Source organism: Nesoenas mayeri (assembly GCF_963082525.1).
Source record: "Nesoenas mayeri genome assembly, chromosome: 2".
Classification (NCBI taxonomy): domain Eukaryota; kingdom Metazoa; phylum Chordata; class Aves; order Columbiformes; family Columbidae; genus Nesoenas; species Nesoenas mayeri.
This window is the reverse complement of record NC_137543.1, coordinates 129,677,334-129,702,146: the sequence shown is the minus strand read 5'-3', so window position 1 is coordinate 129,702,146 and position 24,813 is coordinate 129,677,334. Positions and strand designations below refer to the sequence as shown.

General features: G+C 40.8%; 1 protein-coding gene across 1 annotated transcript; it reads right to left on the bottom strand.

Moving 5' to 3' along the window:
- Positions 1-1,887: 1,887 nt before the first annotated feature.
- Positions 1,888-24,181, bottom strand: GSDME (gasdermin E; the record flags this gene model as incomplete). Its single annotated transcript, XM_080339836.1, has 9 exons — positions 1,888-2,118; positions 2,929-3,002; positions 4,533-4,719; positions 4,835-4,962; positions 6,895-7,083; positions 12,109-12,229; positions 13,353-13,524; positions 22,639-22,831; positions 23,971-24,181. 9 exons carry the CDS (start codon positions 24,179-24,181, stop codon positions 1,888-1,890), a joined length of 1,506 nt encoding a protein of 501 aa, XP_080195962.1.
- Between the last annotated feature and the right edge of the window lie 632 nt (positions 24,182-24,813).

The window sequence follows — 24,813 nt, the reverse complement described above, 5'->3', positions numbered from 1 at the left end:
TTGTCAGCAACCTCAGCCGCAACCTGTTCCCTGGATTTAGCTGAAGCAAAAGACTAATTTACATCTGAAAGCAAAATAGCAGGAAACAAACCAAACCTCTTATTTCTTTAATGATGTTTCTATAGAACACCTAGGGTTTGTTGTTTTGTTTTTCCTCTCTTCAAACAAATCCCCTTTCCTACATTTACAGCACAGCATGCACACCCTGAAAGCAGTTATGCAATATAGTGCACGTAAGGCTTACACCAAAACTCTGTAAGGCAGACTTGAGCGCATGGACAGCAGCACAACGTGGATGCCCAAATATCCATCTGCTGCCTGCGTGCACCATCTTTTGAGGCAATGGGAATTACTGGAACCTCCCCCTCAAAAAAAGAGCAAAGGTTTAAGTTATTCCATTGTTTTGACAAAGTTTAATAGAAAGTTTTGATAAAATAGTTAGTTACAGAGGCAACATTTGAGTAGTGATTGGCAAAGGAAGACTTTCCCATTTACAAACTCGCATCACTCCCAGCAGCAGAGTAACGCGCTTCCATCCCCCTAGAGGCCACTTCCATTTACACCAGCGCAAGGCTCAGGCAACACCAGCAGCTTCGTGTTACAGATGAGGCACAGAAAGGCCAGCAGCTCAGCACGCAAGGCTTCCCTGTGCTCTCAGGGCACACCCAGGTACCACGGTGCTCTTCTGCACAGTCTGCTTGTCAGGGAAAGCTTAACTGACCTGAGTTTTTAAAGACCCCTTGGGAAATCTGCTCAAGACCACATGGGAAGAGAGCAGAAAAATCAAACCCTGGACTCCTACCCACCAGCTAAGCTGCAGGGCCTGGTGACCGATCACCTCCACACACAGGTGCCCGCTTTCTGTCTGTCAGTCATCTCACAATCTGATCTGAAAGCACTGATATTCCACTGACCTGGAACAGCATCTTCCCAAGCCCACACTGGCAGTGACCTCCGCTGCGTTTCTGTCCCATCCGCATCGTTACAAAAAATGATGACAAAACAAGGCAAAGCAGTTTAAAGCACAAAGTGCTCCACTGACACTTGACCGTTAGTCAAGGAAACAAGTAAAACATCTGCACTCAAAACACCACGTGAGTAAAACAAAAAATGTTGCGGAGAGCAGCAGGGACATTTCACGTGCACACACCAAAAGGCACCATCATACCTCAAAGTTAAAAATTCAATTTAAACAGCTAAAACTTGCTAAGGTGAGTAAAAACTTAGTAGAAAACGGAAATGCTGTACAGAGGCCTAAATCCCTAAGGTGGTCTTAGTTTTTGAAAAAGGCTATTTTTTTGTTTCCTGCAGCATGCAGTTCATGTTGTAAAGCCAAACTACACTTAATAAATAAAAACATAACCAAGTACCTCTTTGAGAGCCCTCCATTCCACTTGCCTCGGAACGAATGCATTCTGCACATCAAGCCTTAAATAGGCAAAACATCTCCTGCGTTGCAGAACCCCAGATTTCCACAGCTTGTTTACTTGCTTACAAAAAGCAGTTTGTACTTTGCCATCTTCTCCCACGCATATTAATGCAGGCAATCAGGCTTCTACCGCCACGCAGATCTGACAGCTACCAGAAGAGCTACATAATTTCTGTTCCAGCCTTGTCTTTTTTAACTTCCTCCCGTTCATCTCTTGTTTACCTATGTTCCACGGCAGACACACACCTCAGCGGAACCGCAGAGCAGCGGTTCACGGGAGGGCAGCGCAGTGCTCACCCCGGGCACACCGAGCCCACCCTGACCCCACACCCCCCGGTGGAACAGTGATGAGCATCCATTGAGTGGCTCTCCTGCTAGTTCAAACACACCGACACTACATCGCAGAGCTACAGAAGAAAGAACAGACTACAGCAGTAACTGGACGCTCAGCAAAGCTCCTATACGTTCCCACCTAAAGCGTAAAATCCGTACAATGCAACGTAAAGAACAAGTGGGGAGAATCTAGGTTCTTTCATAGTTACGGCTTTTACAGAAGATCCTGTCATTTCCAAATTGATGTTTGATGAAGCAAACAGCCTTTGCACGACGTCAAATCTCCCCCTGTCAGCGAGGGAAGCCACCAAAGGACTGCTCAGCGCCACAACGCCGTCGGCTGAAGCGATGTTGGGCTGTATTCATGAGAGAGAGCAAAAGACAGAGACATTAAAAAGGTTTTCCAAGCAGTGCTGTTCCTGCCATTGCACAGCTCAGTTCTTCCTTACAAAACCACCAGAGCGCCTACAAGGCAGCTGCAAAAGGGTGAGATTCCTTTACTATTGGGTAAGTACAAGGTACTCATCCAGAACCAAAGGTCTACGGCACCCTCTAAAGAGAAATCTCTCTCCTATCGTGTCCTTTCCCCCAGTTCAACTTCTCTCGCTGCAGATCACACTGAACTATCACTCATACTCTGAGAAAACAGTAGCATTCCCCTTGCCCCCACATATTTAAGAGGTTTTTACTATTATTTTTGTCAGTGAGCTTAAAAGAATTTCATGTAGAATGGCAGCCCTGCCCCATTCCTTCAGCAGTTTTAACGGATAGCCTCAGTGTTTTGGAACTTCAGAACTGGCCAAGGCACAAGCGCTGCTGCTATCAAACTGAAATGTTTCCCAAGGGCTGGTGATTACTGTTACTGAGACTTTAAAATTGGCTACTGAGACTATTACTAAATTAAAATTCAAGCTTAAATTACAAATTTTCCTTTGCTCACAGCTCACGGAACCTCCTAAATACAGAAACATTTTACAAGGCAGGTGTCCACCTGCAGTAAATTACCTGCATGGCTTGTCACCAGCAGCCTCTGACCTTGCCTAGGGCTGAAATTCGCACTGGAGCTTGACATCTTGTTTACTGGGTGAGCCACACAAGGCGGCCGAGAGCATAGTCACTACTGCTGCTGGGGCCCACACGGACACAGTCACGTTTCGATTACTCACCAAAGAACACAAAGCTGGAACAACCTGAAGATCACAGCAGGCACGCAGCAGGACCAGCGTGTCATCAGGCAGCTCTGGGGAGGAAATGTTACAAGGGAGAGCTTGTTTCTAGTAACACTGCATGAGGCTGGCTGCTGCAAAGGGGACTCTTAACAGTGAGCTCTGTTACGAGGTTCTCCTGCTAAGCAAAGACAGAGGAGCTGCATTTCTGAGGCCCAACCGCAGGTACAGCGCCTCGTGACATGGACACTGGAGATCAAAGCAATGTAAGGAGGAGCAGAGTTGCCACAGGGGCTCTGCTGGACGTCTGGAAGTGGCTGACCCAGCCCTTCCCTGCCCGCTTCCCAGAGCACAGAATAAAATGGGATGGGGGATGGGTATGAGCCCCACACTGACTGTCCCTGCCCTCGAGAGAAGGCAGCTTGCAAGAAAGAGGATTTATTCCCCATTGTTCTTGTCTCCTCCCTAAGTGTCTGCCCAGTGTTCTACTCCGAGTCTGCAGGCTGGACGAATTATTTAGGCCTTAAATAAAACAAGAACCTCCACTCTCAAAAATCTACGTGATGCTGACTTCAGCAAAAACACAATCTGAGAGGAAAGACAGAGCCTGAGCCTACCTTGGGGCAGCAACACGGACTAAACAATCCCTTGGTGCCCTTCAACTCTGTACCTGCAAGGCCATAATTCCTAATAGAAGCAAAAGGCATAAACCAGCTTTTGATTCTTGATCCAACAACACTGACGCCTGGAAGTTAGCAGCAGACATTATGTCCAAAGTCAGGTGATAATGCAACACAGTCAATTAACTGTGCCCCGCTGCTAATAGCATCTGACAAGCGTTACCACATCAGCAGGTTTCTGTTTTCTGTTTCTTTTCTGTCTCTGCAAACGAGTTAAGCTTTCCTGCCCGGGTGCTGTGCGTGTACAGATGCACATTGACATTTTGCTGCACAGCGCCACATCCAGCTGACAGCACAACCGGACTTCCCTGCGTTATCTTAATGTCAGGAGATTCTTTATATGTGAGAGAGGGGAGAAAAAGCCAGGAAGGAATCTGTCTTGGACTTCGCAGGTAGCTTTTAATTAACACTGTGGTGCCAACTAGATTGCGAGCATGGCATTTGTTTGACATTTATGTTTAATCTCCTTTTTGAGCAGCTGAAAAACAACCCTCTAATTGCAGCGTCTCTATGTTAAATCCATTTCTGCTAAATATAGTTCGCACCTCAACAATAAATGCTGTTACATTGAAAAAAAACACCTAATTTGCAATTCTCAGCATTTCATTGGGAAGGACGCCGGTATCCGATAAGAACAGAAATTAGCTTGCCAAACTGGAAATGCCCACACTTTGCAGAAAGCAGAGCTGAGCAGTCTTGAGGGAATGTGTATTTTACAAGCAAAATCTGTGAGTGATTGAGGGCTGAATTTAATTCACAGCCAGGAATGCTAAGTATGGTATACGAAACCCATAAAAAGGAACAGAACAAATCATGTTCACTCAGCTCACCAACTGCTCAAAAAGAGCCATAAACGCTGTAACACAGAGGGAGCTTCTAAAAGGAAAATGGAAAAAAGAGCTCTTCTTTTCATTGACAACATACCGGAGATGGCGCTGATGAGGAGGTGAGCAGCTGAGAAGAGTTCTTCATCCTGAGGCTGGTATTTCTCTAACAGCAGCTCACTCTGTAAACTGCACCCTAAGAGCTGCAAGAAGCCAAGGAGGTCTTGCTGTTGTGGTGGCTTTAACTCCTTCAGATCTGGCTTGTCTCCTGTGCAGATATCGTCTAACTGCAAGAGAAAGAATAAGTAAAACTTCCTGAAAAGAGAAAAGTTTGAGCAAAAGAGAATGCTTGCTCTATTCTGAAATTACTTTTAGGAAGCAAGCAAAGTTTCTTCATCTTACCGTGTCCTCCAGGGCAATCACCATTTCTTCATGGAGCAGGAGTTCACAAAGGGTTTTATATAAAGCTTTTTGCTTGTCTTCCGGCAGCTTCACAAAGGGCTGGAACTGAGTCTTCAACTGTGACAGATCTTTCCCGAGAAAGCAGTAAAAAGCAGAACTTTAGTATTTCTGCACAAATGGCAGTAAAAACAGTTAACATTTTTGCTATGTGTTTCACAAGCTCATTTATCACATCTTGACATCCAGATTTCCATTAGCACAGGTTGTAATGCAAGGCTGGAAGACATCTAATTATATTTCCCTAATGAGCCAATGAAGCATCAATGAAAATTCTAAAAAAGAACAGCTACCAAGGATCAACATTTGCTATTCAGTATTTTGAATATTTTAGAAGTCAGTATTTTAACCTTAACTGAACTAACCATATATTGGGTTTCTCGCTTGAAAGTTCATCTCCAGAGAGTGTTATTTTATAAGGCAGAATAAGAGTTCTACTCATAACCTCACTTCTTCATCTGTTGGTTAATACGAGTTACAAAGTCAATGGTATGAGTTCACACAAGGAATTAAAAGTTCCTGTTGTTAAATGTTAAATTGTTATTGCCTTCATATGTCACCAGGTGCCAAGAATTACACCCTGGCACCCCTGACCTAAAAAGATGTATTACAACAATGAGGACAAAAATCTGTTTTTGATTGAAATACTGAGTCCACTACGATACACATAACTGCACTTCTTTCTCCACAATTCAATTATGACCCAAAGCCAAAACGTTCTAAGACATCAGATGACCACTTCGCTAAAAGAAAATAAATTTTCAAGTCAATAATGCCAACTGGAAGGTTGGAATGTGGTTTTCCACATTCCAAATATATGAGCATGCAAGTGTTCTTAACCTTTTTAAAAGAAATTGCCCTTCATGTCACTCTTGTCAAGAAACACGCTCTCTTTGAAGATGCCTTTTATATCTAAAAACTATTTCATGGGGGAAAAAATAGAAAAAGAAAAAGCTCAGCCACAGGCATATTTTGTACCTGACACAATTGTATGACTGTCCACACAAATAACACAAGAGGAAACCTACTGTAAATTGCTTCAGCAGAAACAATTTTTTTTAGTTTTTTTCCAACAGTTTGGGTTAATTAATTAAAAGAAACCTCAGAGCCTTTTAAGCAAGAAAAGCACATGGACACATCAAGCTGAAACAAAAAACCCAAACAGTGGCATACCATTCTTTCACAAGCGTCTTTTATACACACAAGGGGACACAGTCGTTTCTTTCACACTGGAGAATGACAGAATTTATTTCAGGACAATAAATACCTATTTTGGTCATAGTCTATTGAAGAGCCACGAACAAAGGGCGAAGTTTAGAGTTAGCACAAGCGATGTTCATCATTAGAACAAGCTGTCAGAACTTCACCAACAACTGAGGACAAGTGAAGTGTCTTCTGAGGCTTTGATTTGTTTTCCCCTTTTTCACTCCCCTGGTGACAATTCTGCCCCTTCCTTCTGCATCCCTACAATAAATAACTTGTGCCTGGCATATTATACCAACTTGCAAACTTCCATTTAAATCACATTTAAATTTCAGCAGCTGCAGTTGATACCAAAGATGTCTATAAAGCTTCTCAGAAAATAATGAGACTAATTGAAGGCAAGGGAGATGTCTTTGTAATTTTTGAGACTGAAAATAAGCCTAGACCGAATAGCTTTACTGAGCATTTTCCAAATCATTAAAAAATATTCTCAGTGTCTCTGAATGAAAGCATAAATCATCACTGATCTTAGAGCTTATCTGGAATGTAACAGAACTGCTGCAGAAATCCAATTTTGTAAAATCATATTTATGACAAAGGGATTCAGGATGTTCTACTGCATATACCCATTGCAGAAGTAAATTCTTCTATTCTTTCAGTGCATTCCACCAAGACATCCTGATATGGGCTATTAAAGTGAACTAACATAATTTTTCATGTACTGTTGTACCAGATTATTTCCTCCTATCATGCTGCCTAACTCCCTGTAAGGTAATCATGTAAAGCATTGCTGGTAATACCTTGTTTCAATACACTTAAAGAAGCATCACTGGGAATGAGGTTTTTAGCCCCCGAGTACATCTCATTATCAACAGCATCTGGCTGATAGAGAAATGAACCATCTCTGAACAGTGCTGAATGGTGATATGTCGAGCCTTCTGTGCTTTCTTTTTCAAAACCTCCTTGCTGTTCATCTAGCAGACAGAATTCTGCAATTAGAAAATCAAATTTAAAAAAATCATTAATAAAATACATAAGCAATTACCGAAAGAGATGCTAGCTTATATTCTCTAGTGGGTTTGCATGTGATTTCTCCATGTCTCATCTCTTCCAGATGGGAGGAATGCCAAAGGTTGATACGTATATGAATTATTGAGCATTACTGCAGCCCTGATGTTTGGTACAGTGTGCGCAGATAAAGGTCCTGGGGCGCAGCTGCAAACTACAAAACATGACACCAGCTCCTGTGAATTAAAGTAATCTAGACAGCAAATAACATGAAAACTTCTCACCAACACCATATATCTGAATGTTGCATGCATGAGATGCGGGTAGGAATCCCTCACATTTTCTAGCAATTAAGAGATGTGCTGTAGCGGCAGCTACAGGATCCACTCACGATGGAGACACAGCAAAGCACTTTCTGAGATTCATCCAGACTCTGAGAGTCCCTCAGAGAGTTGCTTCTGGTCATGGCACTGATAGACTCCCTCTTCTTTCTAAGCCAAGCCACACATTCATCCTCAAGATCTCCAGATGAGTAGAGAGCAAAGGGCATTTCCACGTCTCTAAAGGACTTCACCCAGCCACGTTCACTAACAGAATCACCCTGCAATATACTGTCTTGCTGCAATAACTTTGTGGAGAAAATACCACACCCTGGCTGGATTACCCTTTCTGCTTTGCCTCATCTTCATGGTAAGCACTGACCACCCCCTAAACCAGGACTGCAGATTTCTTGCCACCCAAATGCCCCCACTCGATGAAGCCAAGGGACTTCTGGAGCTACACAGGGACCCACTGTAGAAGTTACGCTGAGAAACCTGTAATATCAGGTTCTGTGCTCATGTGTCCAATATTGTGCCCCAAAGATGAAGAATATAATCAAAGCCCTGTGTATTATTCTGATGACCTTTTACAGGCTCAAATGCAAGATTCGAAGCTGTACCCCTGACACCCTGCAGCAGGTCTGAGGAGAAGGCAGGCAGGCTAGCAAGAGGATCTGATCTCAATTTTAAAGTAACACCGGACAGCAAATGGAAAAGACAAGGTAACTAATCAAGCACTGTGCTCACATGTACCAGGCACAAAACCTAAATATAACCTTCCTGCAGCTGTAAGAGTCTGTCTTACCAAATTAAGGACATTCAAAGTAGATGAGAAAGCACAGAGAGCACTCCATCAGCAAAAAGCTTTTTCAAAAGGAGAGCAGACAAAGAACTCTCCACCACAGAGAAATACAAGACCAACCTTTATGCCTCCATAACCCTCCACAGAGAAGAGCGAGCTGCAGGGGAGCTGAAAGCGATTAACACAAATTAAAGAACTTCCCAAAGCAACAAGACTCCGCACAGCAGCTCAGGCACCTTAAGGCCAAGACTCTCATGTTCCTTCCATTGATAATAACACAGCTTTCACATGAACCCTGAAGGAGGAAGATTCTGCTAATAAACTACCTGTGCTCCTAGAGCGGAATGATGCTAATAAGGAAAGTCAATACACAGCAACATGTGACAGGTTTTAAGAGATACAGACTCTGCTGTTAAATCTCATAATCAGACTTGATTCAGAGAAAAACACAGAACTTTGAAAATTTTGTATTAATAGGACTGTTAATTAATTTTGTAACAGTAATTTTGTCATACTCTTAAAAAAAAAAAGAGAAGGGAAAATAATTGAATTAAAGAATATAGATAATACTGTGATATTTTTGCTACTGAATTCTATTACACCCATCAATTGCAAAACTCTGATAGTGCAGTTAGATCTTGTTAGTTATTGAGAAACATTAACAAAAATGGAAGAAAAGCAGAGATGATCAATGAAAGCAATCAAAGGCAAAGAGACTCCTCTGCATGGAGAAGCTGAAAAGATTCACATTGTTTAATTTATAGACGTTTAAGAGGAAGTAAGTCACACATACACAGCAATGAACAGAACAAAGCATATCAAGTCAGGTGCTACTATACCTCCTGTTTTGTAAAGCAAGAACAAGAAGACTTGCAGTGTGGAGGCACAAAACTGCAAAGCCTTTTACAGGAACAGCTTTTACATGTAGAGGAAAATTAACCTGTAGAAATCAAACAGAATGATTACAGGAAAACATTATTGTAAAGGGATCAGAAAAGGACTAGACCTTTTTTTTTTTTTTCCTTTCTTTTTAAAATGTATTTATAAAAATGTCCAAGCACGTCTAGTCACATTAGCCAGACTGTTTTAGATAAGATTTATAACCATTCTTCTTTATGAATAACTCAAGCACTACCAGTGGCAAAGAAAAAGAAACAAGCAAAAAACCTTGCATGTACTTTATTCTGTAATTCTGTGAAGAGAAGCCCATTATGTTACACCTGCTAATGGTCACTTTCAGACTCGTGTGAAAGGACAATATTAGTCTCTGGATTTAACTTCAAAGGCTATTTTTGTTTCAATAAAAAGACCTTGATCACTGCTCAGACATGAAGCAGTTGAAGGTTAGGCTCCACCATACTTATTCTTGCTGGCAAATCCCTAATTTTGTTGTTAGTTCCTCCACTTGACTTTCTCAATGACAGTCAGGCAAGGGAAGAGAGCAAAAATTTTTTTTAAAAAAAAAAAAAAGGCAACAAGACACAGGTTGTTTGAGATAAAACACAAAACAAGCTGTGCTGGTTTTGAAGCTTCAAAGATGTACCATTAAATATGAAAAAGAAAAAAAAAAAAGAGAAAAGAAGTGGAAAAAGAGAAATACAGATCATTAACAAAACCCATGCATTATCAGCTAGCAGCAGGACATAGGAATTCCCACCCAGAAAACACCTAAGCAAGCTACCACCTGTACATCCTTTGCAGTCAGACAGCCTTAACTGCACCTGATGACTCTGAATTACAGCTCTATCATGACCATGAAGTCAATGCCCCCTGGTATATCTCTGTGTTTGGTCTAGGTACTGTAACTGCACTGTGTGCAGTTCTGGGCGCCACAAGATAAAGAGGATATAAAGCTACTGGAGAGTGTCCAGAGATGGGCCATGAAGTTGGTGAAGGGTTTGGAGAGGAAGCCATATGAGAAGCAGCTAAAGTCATTTGGTTTGTTCAGCCTGGAGGAGACTGAGAGGAGACCTCATGGTGGCTACAGCTTCCTCACAAGGGGAGGAGGAGGGGCAGGTGCTGATCTCTTCTCTTTGGTGACCAATGACAGAACCTTGAGGGAATGTCAGGAAGATGTGCCAGGGGAGGTTTAGGTTGGACATCAGGAAAAGGTTCTTCCCCCAGAGGGTGGTGGAGCACTGGAACAGGCTCCCCAGGGAGGGGTCACAGCCCCAAGCCTGACGGTGTTCAAGAAGAGACTGGACAACACTCTCAGCCACATGGTGTGAACTGTGGGGTTGTCATATGCAGGGACAGGAGTTGGACTTGATGATCCTTGTGGGTCCCTTCCAACTCAAGACATTCTATGATTCTATGTGAGCAATTCCACTTTTTTCTTTCTTTTTTTTTTTTTTTTTTAATTACAGGTTAGATGATATTTACTTACATTCCTGAACCTATCGACTTCCTTAATATCAGAAGTCAGTTGAAGGAGAATTATGGAGAGTAACTTCTGCATTTCTTATCCAAATAAAGTGCATTCTGTATTCGAATCTCAACTGCACTTCAATTATCTCCTGCTTCTCTCCACATCAGTCCTTTCCAACTTCCAGTCCTACACAGTCCATCTGATTTCTTTCCTTCTTGCATAAGATCTCCTGAAACCTCCCCTAGCTCAGGGAGTTTAACTGAGGATAAACAGGAAAGAAAAGCCAGGTGATTCTGCAGAGCAGTGTTACTACTCCCCCCAAAGCTAATTTCAACTTTATTTTTTTAACTTGACACCTGAAAGTATTTGACTTAAGTAAAGCATGACCTGAAAACATGACAAGGACACTTATGCAACCATTCTGAGAGCAATCTATATATTAAAGTTAAAACAGACAGAAAAGTTTAAATTCTAGTACCATACTTTATGAATAATTATTTTCTCAGAATCACTGTTGTTTAAACATTCCTGAGTTGACCACTGATTTATATTCAGTTCACTCTCCCTGCCAAGAGGTGAAGGCAACAGCCTAGAAGGAAAATTGCGGAAAAAGATCTGGACAACAAATTGAAGGGGATCAGCAGCGTGCCCTTGCAGCTATTGAAGTTTGCTGCATTGTTGGCTGTGCTGGCAAGAGTGTGGCTAGCAGACTGATGAAAGTGATTTTTCTATTTGGGAGACTGCATTCAGAGTGTTCTGTCCAGTTTTGGACTCCCCTGGCGCAATCTTGCAAACAGCCACCAAGACGGCTGAGGGATAGAGAACATCATGTCTGAGAAGAGGCTGAGAGACTGGGTACACCCAGCCTGGAGAAAGCAGAGAGTGTTTCAAAAAGATGGGCCCAATTTGAAATCACTATACCTTTGAAATTTGGTCCATCTTTTTAAAACACCTTGCATTGCTAAGGGAGAACCTTATTACTATCTATGGCTACCTAATGGAAGCATGAAGACGGAGCCAGACTCTTTTGTATGATGATAGCACAAAATGCAGGAGAAAAATTAGAGAAAGGAAAATTCTCATTAAATATTAAGAAAAAAGAAAGTTCACCGTGATGACAGTCAAATATAAGAACAAGTTGCCGTGACGAGTGATGAAATCTCCATCTCTGGAGAGAATAAAAATTTGAATAGATAAGGATATGACCAATCTGATATAAAACCGAAGTTAGATCAAACTTCAAAAGTTGGCCCTGCCGTGAGCTGCATCTTGAGCTAGACAGCCTCCTGCGGTCCCCCGAGACCTAAGTTAGTCTGAGTTTATGATTTATTCAAACAAGTGAAAATGCATTACTAAATCAGCCAAGCAGCATTTCACAGCACAAATAACCATCAAGGGAATGGAGGCCATACAATATCACCACCTTCATACACACAGAAATGCAAAAATTGTTCCCCAACAAACAGTTCTGTCCACAGCTAATCTACACGCCACAGAAAACGAGCTTTATACTTACCAAACTGGCCACTGTTCTTTATAAACAGCTCAATTACACCATAGGCGATAGTGGTTGCTGGAGGAATTTCAAGGATCACACTAGAATCCTTCATCATACTTCCATTTTCACTCACTGAAACCTAGAGGACAGATTTATTTGTTGTTCATCTGATTCAGCTATTGTGTAGCCTAAGCACAGACTTAATTATGGGGGAAAAAAAATACAGAGAAAGAATATGCTTTATTCTCCATAGTGACTAAAGCACATTTGACATCTATGAAAGGAACAAGACGAACACCGAGGTAGAAGTACAATGCCAAGGGCAGTTATCGAACTCTTAGCTACCCTGTCCTAGTACAAAGTTGAGCTCCAGGTGCAGCTTTTGCCACGAGTGAAACAACGTGTCACTAGGAAACAGGCACCCACTTCTGTAGGCTGCCCTGACACCCCTTTGGCCCAGCGGGAGACTGGTACCAGGAGACTGGCACTTGCACAGAGGGTTGTTGAACTGCAACTCCCAGATTTCTCCTACTGGAGACACCCTGTACATGGAAGTGATTCCTCTGCAGCTTAAAACAAACAAAACACACACACAAAACCTGAAACAAACAAAACCAACAAAACAAAAAACCAACCAACCAACAAAAAACCCCAACACACACACACAAAAGAAACAAACAAATAAACAAAACACACACCAAAAAAAACCCCAAACGAAACAAAACACAAAAAAACTCCCACAAAACCAACCAAACAACCCACAACTTAAAATGAATTAGCATGTATTTTGACTTTGGTATTTTTTTTTCCAATTCACAGGGCATTTTTCAGATATCCTCATGATGCAGCTAATGTTTGCTCCCATGACTGAAAAAAAAATAGCTTCTCAATAAATATTAAAACTCAGTAGACACTGCAAACATTTTTGATGAACAACTACTTGGCTTTTTGAACAAATTTGCTTCAGCAATGCTTTTTGCTCCTCAAGTTTCACTCAGTTGCTACGTTTGGTTTACACTATGCTGTAGGTGGGAATTTACATAGAAACTGAATCACAATTTGGCAGTATGGATGGAAACCACAGTCCAGGGTCACACTATAAGATGGCACCTTTTGGTAGTAAGGCAACAGAAAAAACATTTACAATTAGCAGTGCAGTGAGTTCTTGCAAAAATACTCTGAAATCTATTTGGAGAAATCAAAATTTCTTCTCAGTTAATCTGCAAAATGTTCTATTCCTTGTAGACTATAACTACTTTTACCTTTACTATTTTTGTACTGAATCCCAACATGCCGCTGACTTTTTCTTCTGTCTGGATATGTTCAGATATTGTGCACTTCTGAGTTGTTATTATCTTTTCTCTCAAGATGCACAGCACTTCATGCTTTCTTTCTATTACTTGTTGCAGTAAACTACTGTTTAGATTTATTGTTCTGAAAAAGAAAAGATGTCATTAGCAACATAAATATTAGAATTGAGAAAAAAAAACATTTTCTTAATTGCTTGAAGAAGCTTTTATTGTAAAAATAACAATGATGGCTGTATAAGCAGCCTCCTCAAAATTATTATGTCCTCTTTTGTTACTTGCTAGCAGTAAATATCTGTATTCCACAGTAAGTCTCAACACACATATTGAATTCTTAATTCCTTACTCTGTAAAAAAAATCACGGTTGTCTGGCTGCTAAGCAAAAAAAAAAGCAAGAGAGAACTAAAGACAGCTTTAAAGTCCAGTGTATAATGAAAACAACCAGCCAGGTTCGTGGACACTGGACCAAATCTTTTGCTACTATGAACTCCCGCTGACACTAACATGGCCATGGCAGGAGATGCTGGTTAACCATTCCCTTCTGGGTCTCACGTCAGCACAAACAGTGCAGTAAGTCAATAGCTCACATCCTGCAGTCTCTAGTCAAATAATTATTTCAACCAAAGAAGTTATCAGAGAATACAAAAAGACCTGTGCTCACAATCCATGTTATGAAGTTCCTGCAGCCTAGCACACTACTACATTATGCATGCACACACACAATAAAAATACCTATAATTTCATAATACATAATAACCATGTAATGCAACCCATACATCACAAAGCTCTGCTTAGAAAGATTGAAACTGCAGTCAAGCTACTGGAAGTTAGGAAATACATAGCAAGCAATCTTCCAGTCTGCTTATTATCTCTCTTTGCAATCAAGCCTCACTTTTCCTTGCAATAGTCCTTGGTTTTCTCTCTCTTACTTGACCGCATCAAGTCCCATTTGTTCCCTTTCATTCAGATCAGCTTTGTCTCATAGACAGCTCGCCAGTCCTACTTCATGTGGTTTCTCTGCTGTCTTCTACCCTTAGATCACACCAGCTGTTCATGGCTCCCAGCCTTCACCTCCACTTCTTCTCCCAGTTCATTGTCACCACTTTCCAGTCACCTGGCCATACTCAGGCTCATTTATTGCCTTGTCACCATTCAGTCCTGTGACTCCTGTCTTTGTATGTCCTTCCACCTGCTGCAGGTGTGCCATCAGGCGCTCCTCAACAGGAGAGGTGACATGGGCTCCTTCATGCCCAAGTGCTCCAGGCTCACCCTGGACTAGGACAGGTTGAGGCAACCACTGTTAGCAATGCTGGTTTGGCTTCTGAAGGCCCATGTGCAAAGGAGTGCCCTGACACACCACTGCCACATTCTGAGTCACCAGAATTTCTCCTTGAGGGACGAACAGCACAGTGAGAGCATGACATCTCAGTGACAGCTCTCACAGCTTGCTGTGGATCTGTTGCAGTGTCCACGTCAACCCTGACCTGGCTGAGCGGGATCAGCACTCACCCAGCACTTCAAAGGGCTGGGCAAGAAAACATAGAAAAGATCTAATGGATTTCGAGATTGCAGAAGATTAATGAAAAAAACATCCACTATAAACTCCTGTGTTATTCATCAGTATAACGTCACAAGTTACAATTAATGTCCAGGACTGTTACAGTCAAACAAAAATTAACAGTGGGAAGGACCTCAAGTCTGTAGCCAACTTCACAAGTCATCCCTACTCCAATTATATTACACTCAATTATATTACACTTTTGTAAAATACCCATTGGAGGTCCGCAGATGAGAAGTTGTATTTTCTATGAACAGATAACTCTAGCATGACAGCTGGAAGATTAAAAGATTGCTAGGCCTGGCTCAACTTGCTCAGTCTTTTCTCCTCCCTTTCAATGTAAATGGCTATTCATAGGGCTAAATGGCAATGCCCCAAAAATATGACAGAAAGATATGTCTGATTCCACTTTATTTAAATCAGGATATCTCCACTTCTAATTAAAAAGTTTCAGATTTATTAGATTCTGGAGTTTTGGATTTATGCAGTCCCTCTAAGTCTGGTCAGCTTGCTTCTTTATTAAATTAAAAATATCCTGAAGCAATTTTTGATCTTTGGAGAGTTACATGCTTGTATGAAAGTTCAATCAGTTGGAATGAACTGTCTGAAATCCTTAAAGTTGATTGTTTAAACAAGGGAAAGAAAATTCCTCTGAAGCAAAGCAGTAGCCACTAGAAAAGCAGCCCCAAGCATTCCTGAGATTATTAATATAACTTTTTTATTGTGGTGCAAAACCATGCTTTATATTTGGAATGCAATGAATCTTTGGATTAAGCAAAAATTGAAGAAATGTCAAGCAATCACAAACACTGCTGCTCTTAGAAGTGCCTGACAAAGCAGAGCTATTAGTTATCACAATAACAGACCATCAAGCCTATCACATACTTCACAATAATTATTTATGGTTCTGAAGAGGTGTGCTAAGCATCTTGAAAATACAAATCAAGGCACTAAGAACTTGCAATTTTAACTTCTGACCCAAGAAGCCACAGGGGAAGAAGTACAATGAAGAAGCATAAGAGCAATTTATCATTTGCTTTCATGTGATATACTTTTTGTCTGCTTTACTGGAATGACAAAACACCAGATATCCCCAAAAGTTAGAGCAAATGAAACAAAACAATCAAAGGTAGAGAAATACAGATTAAATATAGATTTCCTGTTTCTGAATGAGTGCTAACAAAAGAAGCGCACTGAATATGATTTAACTCTATACAAACGATCAAAATAATTCAAGAGACTGTTCCTTCCATCTGCTTCTACAGTATTCTGCCCAAGGTGGGACTGGCTCAGACCCCCTCAGACTCCTGGCTTTGAGGTTCAGATGTAGAACTCACTGCAGAGGGGGAGAACAAAGAATCAGAAGGCACAGCTGAGCTTGCAACTGGATGCAGCGAAGAAATTCCTGAGGTAGCAGCACTGGATGAGCTGCAGGAGCACCAGAGGCCACGCAGCAACATGAACACCACCCATACCCTTACCAACAGCTACAAATACCTTTTTCTTTTAAGATAGCACACTTAAATGCTTTCCTGTAGACTTCTGGCACTGAACATCATAAAACCTCTTCGACTCCAGGGCTGTGTGAGGGCACACCACAAGTTATCACTGGGGCGCAGCTTGCACAAGGCAACACATTCTGCTCTTCTCAGTGACTCAAACAGGAGACAACATGAGGTAAGCACATACCCAGCTTATCTAAATTATCATTGAAAACAGTCATCAGGAGAAAAACGCAATAGGGTTAAAGTTTGACAATCAGAGCAGGGTTTAAGTATTGCAGGGCAATGGCCACTGAATCTGTAAGCGTATTTTTGCAAGAGCTGAAATAATTTGCTAGCATAACACCCCAAATATCAAGTATGTGCCTGAATAACAAGAGACATTTGAGTTAAATCCCTGAGAATACATGCATGCAGGCACACAAATTGCATTTTTCTGTTCTACAGGTCACATTTCAGAGCTCTTATTTCTGTTCTATAACCACTCTTACTCTCTCTTTCACCATCTATTGTACAGGAGCCCTCGCTGATCTTGTGTGACCAGCACTACATCACTTTATCCCTTCCCACCTTGAGAAGCTGAGCTGAAGTACTCAAAAGTAACACTATACAACATACGAAGAGCTGTCCTGTTATCAATACACAGAGTATGAGACCGTACAAAAAAGATCATTTAAAAGATAAGGATTATGGGGTTTTGTTTGATTGTTTGTTCTGCTTAAATAACTTTCCTGAGGTCAATGATTTACTATGCTGTAAGCTCTATGGGTCAAACATGAACAGAAAATAATTTCTTTGAGTTTTGGTCTCACTCTCTCCACATTTAATTGGATTAAACACTCATACTCTCCTATAATACAAAGGCCTCCCTCACTTTTATTCAACCTTTTTCTTCTTTTATGAGGAAAGCACTGGAGAATAAACAGAAAGGCAATTTGCTGCAGAATGGAAACAGAAAAGAAAGGAGAAAGGCAGAAAGTAATGGAAAGCAAGAGAAAACAGACAACACCTGGCAACAGAGCAGGATCTCACAGTTAAAGGAGAGAGCAGGAGGCTGCTCTAAAACCCACAGCTGAGACTGAGGGTCTTTCCTTCAAGAGCAGAATCTGACCACACTATCCACAAAGGAGAGGGCTAGGAACATTTTTCCATCAAATCCCATCTAGTCTTCTCAGTCTTGTGCCCCACAAATCCTCAAGGCAAGGTGCTTGCTAATTTACCATGAATTCTAAAGAGAATGGCTACTGCAGTGAGAACTCTCCATGCTCACACTGAAGTCAGTACTTTTGCCTACCTGCACAAATTTTCACTGGTCCAAACTACCCACAGAAGTGAAAAACCTTCTCAGTCCTGCACTGGGCAAGACCACCTCAACAGCTCCTGTCCCAGCTGCAGACACATGGGTGTCTCACAGCTTCACCCAAATGCAGCTTCTTCCATAACATCCACATGACTGACTTGAAAACATCTCTCACTGCTCAGCCAAAATTCCTCAGCTTGTTCAGTCTTCTCCACTTATTTATAATGTGCAACAATCTGATGTCTTCCCTACAAATGCTGCTTGCTGCACAGTGAGAGCCTTCACCCAGCTTGTATCTTCTCTAACAGCGACCTCTAGATCAGCGCCATGGAGGAAAATTCACCAGACGTCACTCTCCACTTTCCACTAAGCACAGATGCATAATATTTCTTTTGTTAATCTATTTCAAATATAACCTCTCTGACCTACTTGTTAGAGTCATACCAGAACACAGTATCTGCTACAGTCAGCTTCTTCTGTCAGCGATAAATGAGCCTGAGTATGTCCAGGTGACTGGAAAGTGGTGACAATGAACTGGGAGAAGAAGTGGAGGTGAAGGCTGGGAGCCATGAACAGCTGGTGTCATCTAAAGGTAGAAGACAGCAGAGAAACCACATGAAGTAGGACTGGCGAGCTGTCTGTGAGACAAAGCTGATCTGAATGAGAGGGAACAAATGGGACTTGATGCGGTCAAGTAAGAGAGAGAAAACCAAGGACTATTGTAAGGAAAAGTGAGGCTTGATTGCAAAGAGAGATAATAAGCAGACTGGAAGATTGCTTGCTATGTATTTCCTAACTTCCAGTAGCTTGACTGCAGTTTCAATCTTTCTAAGCAGAGCTTTGTGATGTATGGGTTGCATTACATGGTTATTATGTATTATGAAATTATAGGTATTTTTATTGTGTGTGTGCATGCATAATGTAGTAGTGTGCTAGGCTGCAGGAAGATAGCATTTCACCATTTCCCCTACAGAATAACCTGACAATTACTTCATAGAACATCTTTCCCAAGAGTACCAAAGACTTTTGAGAGTGCAAGTGACAGATAATTCCTCTATTTTCTATTCAGCATCCTTCTTATTTTTTAAAATCACAGACACACATGATTTTATTCAATCCTGTCTCGTAACACTGTGTGACTTCATATTAGCCATGTAGCACCTTTGGTAGAAAAATGAATGGTTTTCTCATCATATGCATAAATGCTCAAGGTGTTTCAAAGAACAAATAACAAAATGGGCTGAATTTCCACTGTACTCAGATTAGGATTAGGCACCTTTTTTGTCTCAGTGAGGACAATAATTGAATCAATTAAAGTGCAATATTCAATAATGTAAAAATACCTTTCAATCATGTCAGAGTATACCACTAGTAACACTTGCTCTGTTTTTCTAATATGCTAATCATAGAGGTAGGAATCATTCACACAAAATGATGGAAGTAGGATAGGCAAACTTTTCTGCTGATGTGAACTGACTACTGCCATTTTGCCCTATTTCCTTCTCTCTGCTGTCACTGTCTTCTCAGAACCTCAATTATCTAACACAACTTAGTGAGATGGTAAAAAAACAAACAAAAAACAAAACACAAAAAGCCCAAGTGAATGTGTTAATCCTTGAGAACTACAGTGATTATAACCTCCTCATCTTTTTCACTGGAGGGGAGAATACAGAATGGTTATGTTGGAAGTTCATCTTGTCCAGCCCTCTTGCTCAAGCAGGGCCACCTAGAGCAGGCTCCTGAAGTTCATGTCTCCACAGAAGGAGGTTCCACAACCTCTCTGGGTAACCTGTGCCCATCCTTAGTCACCCTCACAGGCAAAAAGTGTTTCCTGATGTTCAGACAGAGACTCATGTTTCAGTTTGTGCCCACTGCCTCCTGTTCTGTCACTGGGCACCACCGAAAAGAGTCCAGCTCCATACTCTTTGCATCTGTCCTTCAGGTATTTATATACATTAACAAGATCCACCCCACCATGAGCTTTCTCTTCTCCAGGCTGAACAGTCCCAGCTTTCTCGGTCTTTCCTCAAATGTGGAAATGAGGATTCCCTTCATCATCTTTGTGTCCCTTCACTGTACTTCCTCCAGTAGCTCCATCCCTCCCTTGTACTGGGGAGCCCAGAACTGGACGGTTATATGGTGAATCACTCACTTTTCCCAATTTTGTGTCATCAGCGAACTTGCTGAGGGTACCCTCATCAAGCCCATCACCCAGCTGACTAATGAAGATGTTAAACAGGACTGGACCCAGCATTGTCCCCTGGGGTACACCATTAGTTACTGGCCTCCAACTAGACTTTGTACCACTGATCAACACACTTTGGGCTCAGACATTCAGCCAGTTTTCAGTCCAACTCACTGTCTGCTCATCCAGCCCATACTTCATCTGCTTCTCTATGAGGATCTCATGGCAGACAGTATTGAAAGCCTTAAAATAGAAGATGGAAAATACTCTTAAATCCATAGCAGTCTCACTGCATTAAAGGCATACGAAAAAACCAACCAAACATACCAAAAACTGACCAAAAACCAGTACATTACAGTACTGTCAATTAGCAAGCACAACGCACTACGAAAGCAATAAGGTAAAATAAAATATGCTGTGTTTATATACCTAAAAGTACCATTTAACTTCAATTTTATATTGCACATGAGTGTGTTCTGCATTTAAAGTGTCACTGCTTCTGCAAATCAGGAAGGACCCCATCCCACATCCTTCAGCTGTCATCTCTGTTCAGAAAAGGCGAGCCCATGTGGCATCTGGAATCTAATTAAAAGATCAGTCAGATTTGCCTTCAGAAGGTTCACATGAGAAACGACAGAAAACCGATTTGCTGCCACTCAGCACTTCCAGCTTGCTGAACCTTGAGGACTTAATTTAGATGCTGTATCCGCTCTGACTTTTTTGTTTGTTTTTTTTGTTGTTGTTTTTTTAGAATTTTCTGTTATTTATTTGACTTAAACAACCTAATACAAGAACAATGTTTTAAAAAGTAACCTATTTAGGCTACATTTATAGAAATAATACAATAAAACAGCAACTGATCTAACAAGCACAAGCAACGTATGCCATGAGATGAAATTGAGAACACTTGTCTGACTCTCATCTCAGGACTGACAGGCAAACATCTTCATAGTACCATAATGCTTTGCATCCAAAAATCACTGGCTTCCAGGCACCAGCACTCTTGGATGCTGAATTCCTGAATTCCACACAATGCTCCATGAATTAAATGGAAGCTAGAAGCTTGGGCATAATCCATCATAAATCACATAATATTTATGAATGAGTAACTGGAATTTCATTTGTAAGGTATTGCCACAATTGCCATTAAGCCTCAGCATTATGCTTTTATTTTTCCAAAATAAAAATTCTGCTGTCCTTACCATTTTCAGTGACCTAGCAGAAGCCAGACTGATTGGACACCAATTATACTTTTTGCGTCATGAGCCTTAAAAAGCTATGAGAAGCTTTTCTATGAACTAAGAACTAGTTGCTTCTATAAAGATGCACAGACATGAACATAACTGTAAATGAGGTTAATAGTGGTGCAGACCTACTGATTTTCCACACTCGAAATAATATACTTTGAAGTACATAGTTACATTCAGGACTATAACCCCAAGATGTTCTGAAGTAAATCTGATATGCTATGGGAGTATCATTTGTTTGAACAGAGTAGGTAATTTACTGCAGAAAACTACATAAGAGCTTACTGATCTAAATACAAGTCATTCTAGTTTGGTTTTCTATAAGACTCTGCCTAGTGTTAGAACCAGAGTCTAAATCTTGACTGACACTATTTTTCTGATACTAGATGCATATTAATTTTAAAGGCCTGGTACATACATTTACCCCAGTATTTTCTGTTTTCAACAAGGCATTTAGTACAAAGATGGCAAGATGCCTTATTAGAACAAGTTTGTTGACTTGTGAACGCTCACAATAGAAAGAACAGCAGGCACTTGTTCCTGTGAAAATGGAGAATTGATTATTTCTACAACATCAGTATTATCTAAAGAAAATTTACACTACTTCCAACAACTTTCGCCCTGATAACAAACATTTAACATCTTTATCTTCAGAGAATCAGAAAAGGCTACTAAAATGTACACCACCACCTCCTACAGACCCGGGGTACAATGCTGTCACAAACACAACACTCTCCTCTCCCATGAGTCAGGACTTGTAATACAGAGTAGCCCCCTGATTTGTCAGCTGGTTGCCTAGTAGGCTTTGGTCCATGAGTGTCTTATTGCAACATTAAATCAACCCCATTTTACAGCAGGACAGGAAGCATTGCATACCTTATAAAATTAAGATTACAGTTTGGAAAATCTGGGGTTTGCCCCTCAGCTATTACAGTGAATAACAGTGAACAGTAGATCTATAAACTACATTTTGTTCAGCTACCAGAACATGCATTGACCACTCTTGCTCACCTTTGCCACTTCTTCAACTTCAAACCATCTGATTTTCTAGTATGGTCACTGACACACACACACAAAATTATAAAGCCTGCTTACAAGAATATTGGTAGTTCTGAATTGAGTTTCCATAGCATTTGCCCCAGTAACAGAGAGAAAACCACCCATTTTTCTTCCAGATTGTCACCTCACTACAGTCCACCAAAGAAGGAAGGATTTGGCTCTTGTTCCATGTTGTAATTCATGCAAATGTGTAAGATGAAATTGCAGAGAGATGTTTTTAAAATGAAAGGGAAAGGTTTGACTCCCAAGCTTTCGAAATCTGGCAAATTTTTATTTTGGTATTTTTAACTCATCACTTGAAAATCAGAACTTGATGATAACAGCTGGCCAAAGTCTTTTCATCTCAGTAATCTCTCCTGACCATTACAACACCCACATTAAAAGCATACCTGTCCTTGACGTCTTTCATAAGCTGCTGCAAGTCAATCTCCTGCTTCCTCAAGTTTCCAAATGAGGACTGATTTTCCACATAGCCCTTCCCTCCAGCTCCCAGGCTGATCTTCCCAAATGAAGCTCCAATACTTCCTTGAATAGAATCTTCAAACTTCCCCATATATTTTGCAAAGTCAGACTCCACAATTACTAGGAAAGCAATAAAAGTAATTTCAACCTGTGAAGGGAAGTGCTAAAATGGTCTTGAAGTAATTAAAACCAGAAACTTACAGCAAATATGACAAGTCAATGAAGGCAAAGAACAGTACTGAGCAGGTAAATAATGAAATTTACAGCTCTGCAACTCTTACTTCTGCTTCCTCCATATTTTCATCATCTTTGCTCTGCTATCTTTTATATTTTGCCATTTTAGGAAAACATAAGGTGACTGAAATGCTGAAATCAAGTGCTATGGAAGACTTAAAATGACAGACTTATTTCAGCTACAAGGAAAAACTACAAAGCAGACCTGCTTGTACAACAGGGGTGATATTTGATATTCTGCCCTTATCTTACCATATTTCATTACATGCCTGTCTCAAAGCTCACTGAAAACCTGTGGAAGCATCTAAATGGCTTCAAAAAACTCTGAATCTTATACACCTATAAACCAAAGAATGGCTCAGAATCAGCTAGTCTTCCAAGTCAGCTACAATCAACATCTAAATTTTACCTTCCTGTATGGAATTGTGACATTCCCTGAAATATGAGATTCCAGTTAATTAATCCTAAAATCTGGTTAGGACTGCTGCAGCTGGATGAAGGAAGACATAAAAGGGTCAATAATTTCCAACAGTCTGTGCAAGAAGAGAGGAAACAGTGGTAAAACTTGCTTGGCCTTGCCTATGCCAGCATTCCCTGGGCTGCTATCACCAACAAGACACTGTTTATCCAGAGCTTTTTGACCTTGAGCACAGTGTAGTTTCACACTACTATCTCATATTAGAATCACCCAAAAATGTTCTAGGGGAGCTCCCGCGCCTGCAAACAGCACTCTTATTAAACAGGAGGTCTGTACAGCTTGTCGGCCTTCAGCACTCAATTTACTTAAATTACTACTTAGGCTATCTAAGCAAAACATTTTTTTTAACATTCGTTATTACTGGTTTTAGTTAAATGAATAGTCAAGTGAGAAAAGATCCACCCATCTCATTTCCACAAATGGAGAATACTTCAGATCATTCCCCTGAAAGAAGGTCTCCAGTAACATGATTGAGAATAACGATAAAAAAATAAGGCTTTGCATTCTTTTTATCTGCACTAATAGTGCTGCCCAAGCATGGCTTTACCTGGTTTTATCGGTTTGTCTTCAGTAAGCACATCACTCAGGGTGACTGTCAAGAAATGATACTTGGGCTTCTGCCAGCACCAGAATCTCCTCCTCTTCGTAACTAAACTCAGAAGCTGCAGCTTGTCGGAGGCGTTCAGGTGGGAGACAGGAATCAAGTCGCCTCCATCATTAGTTTCTCTCACAAAATTCTTTGTTGCTTTTGCAAACATCTCAGGGAATCAATTGAACTCTGAAAGAATACATTTGTTTTTCAACAACCACAGTTAGGAAGTATAAATATTTACACTGTTATTTTAAGAAGTTCTTAATAGTATTGGTATTAATGCAGGAACAGCAAGTGTTTTCACTCGACCTTCTCCGCTCTGAGCTGGGAATCATGACAGTTCAAACCACTTAACAGACAAAAGGATTTTAGTTAAAATTTTAAATAAGCAACAGTAAATAAGCAAAAAAGGATGCACTGCAAACACAATATGCAAGGTTAAATGTTACAACAACAATACATGAGGTCATGATCATGCAGATAACAAAGAAAAGACAAAAGTGTGAGAAAATAAAATATTCCAATCTACAGCTGAAAAGTTCCTTTAAGGAACATTCAGAGGTAATTAAACTGTTAGGGGGGGGAAAAAAAACTTACACAGCTTACCTGAAGTGCTAAGAGAAAGCATTTGCTAATGAGCACCCACAGAGACCAGCTGGGAGGATGACAGCACCGCTGCAAGGGCAGAAGATCCTGCCTCCCCACAGAATCCTCCTTTTATTACCCACCACAGAATTATCTTACTCCAAACAAGGTCATTGGGTATTAGTCACACAAATTATCTTGATATTTTTAATA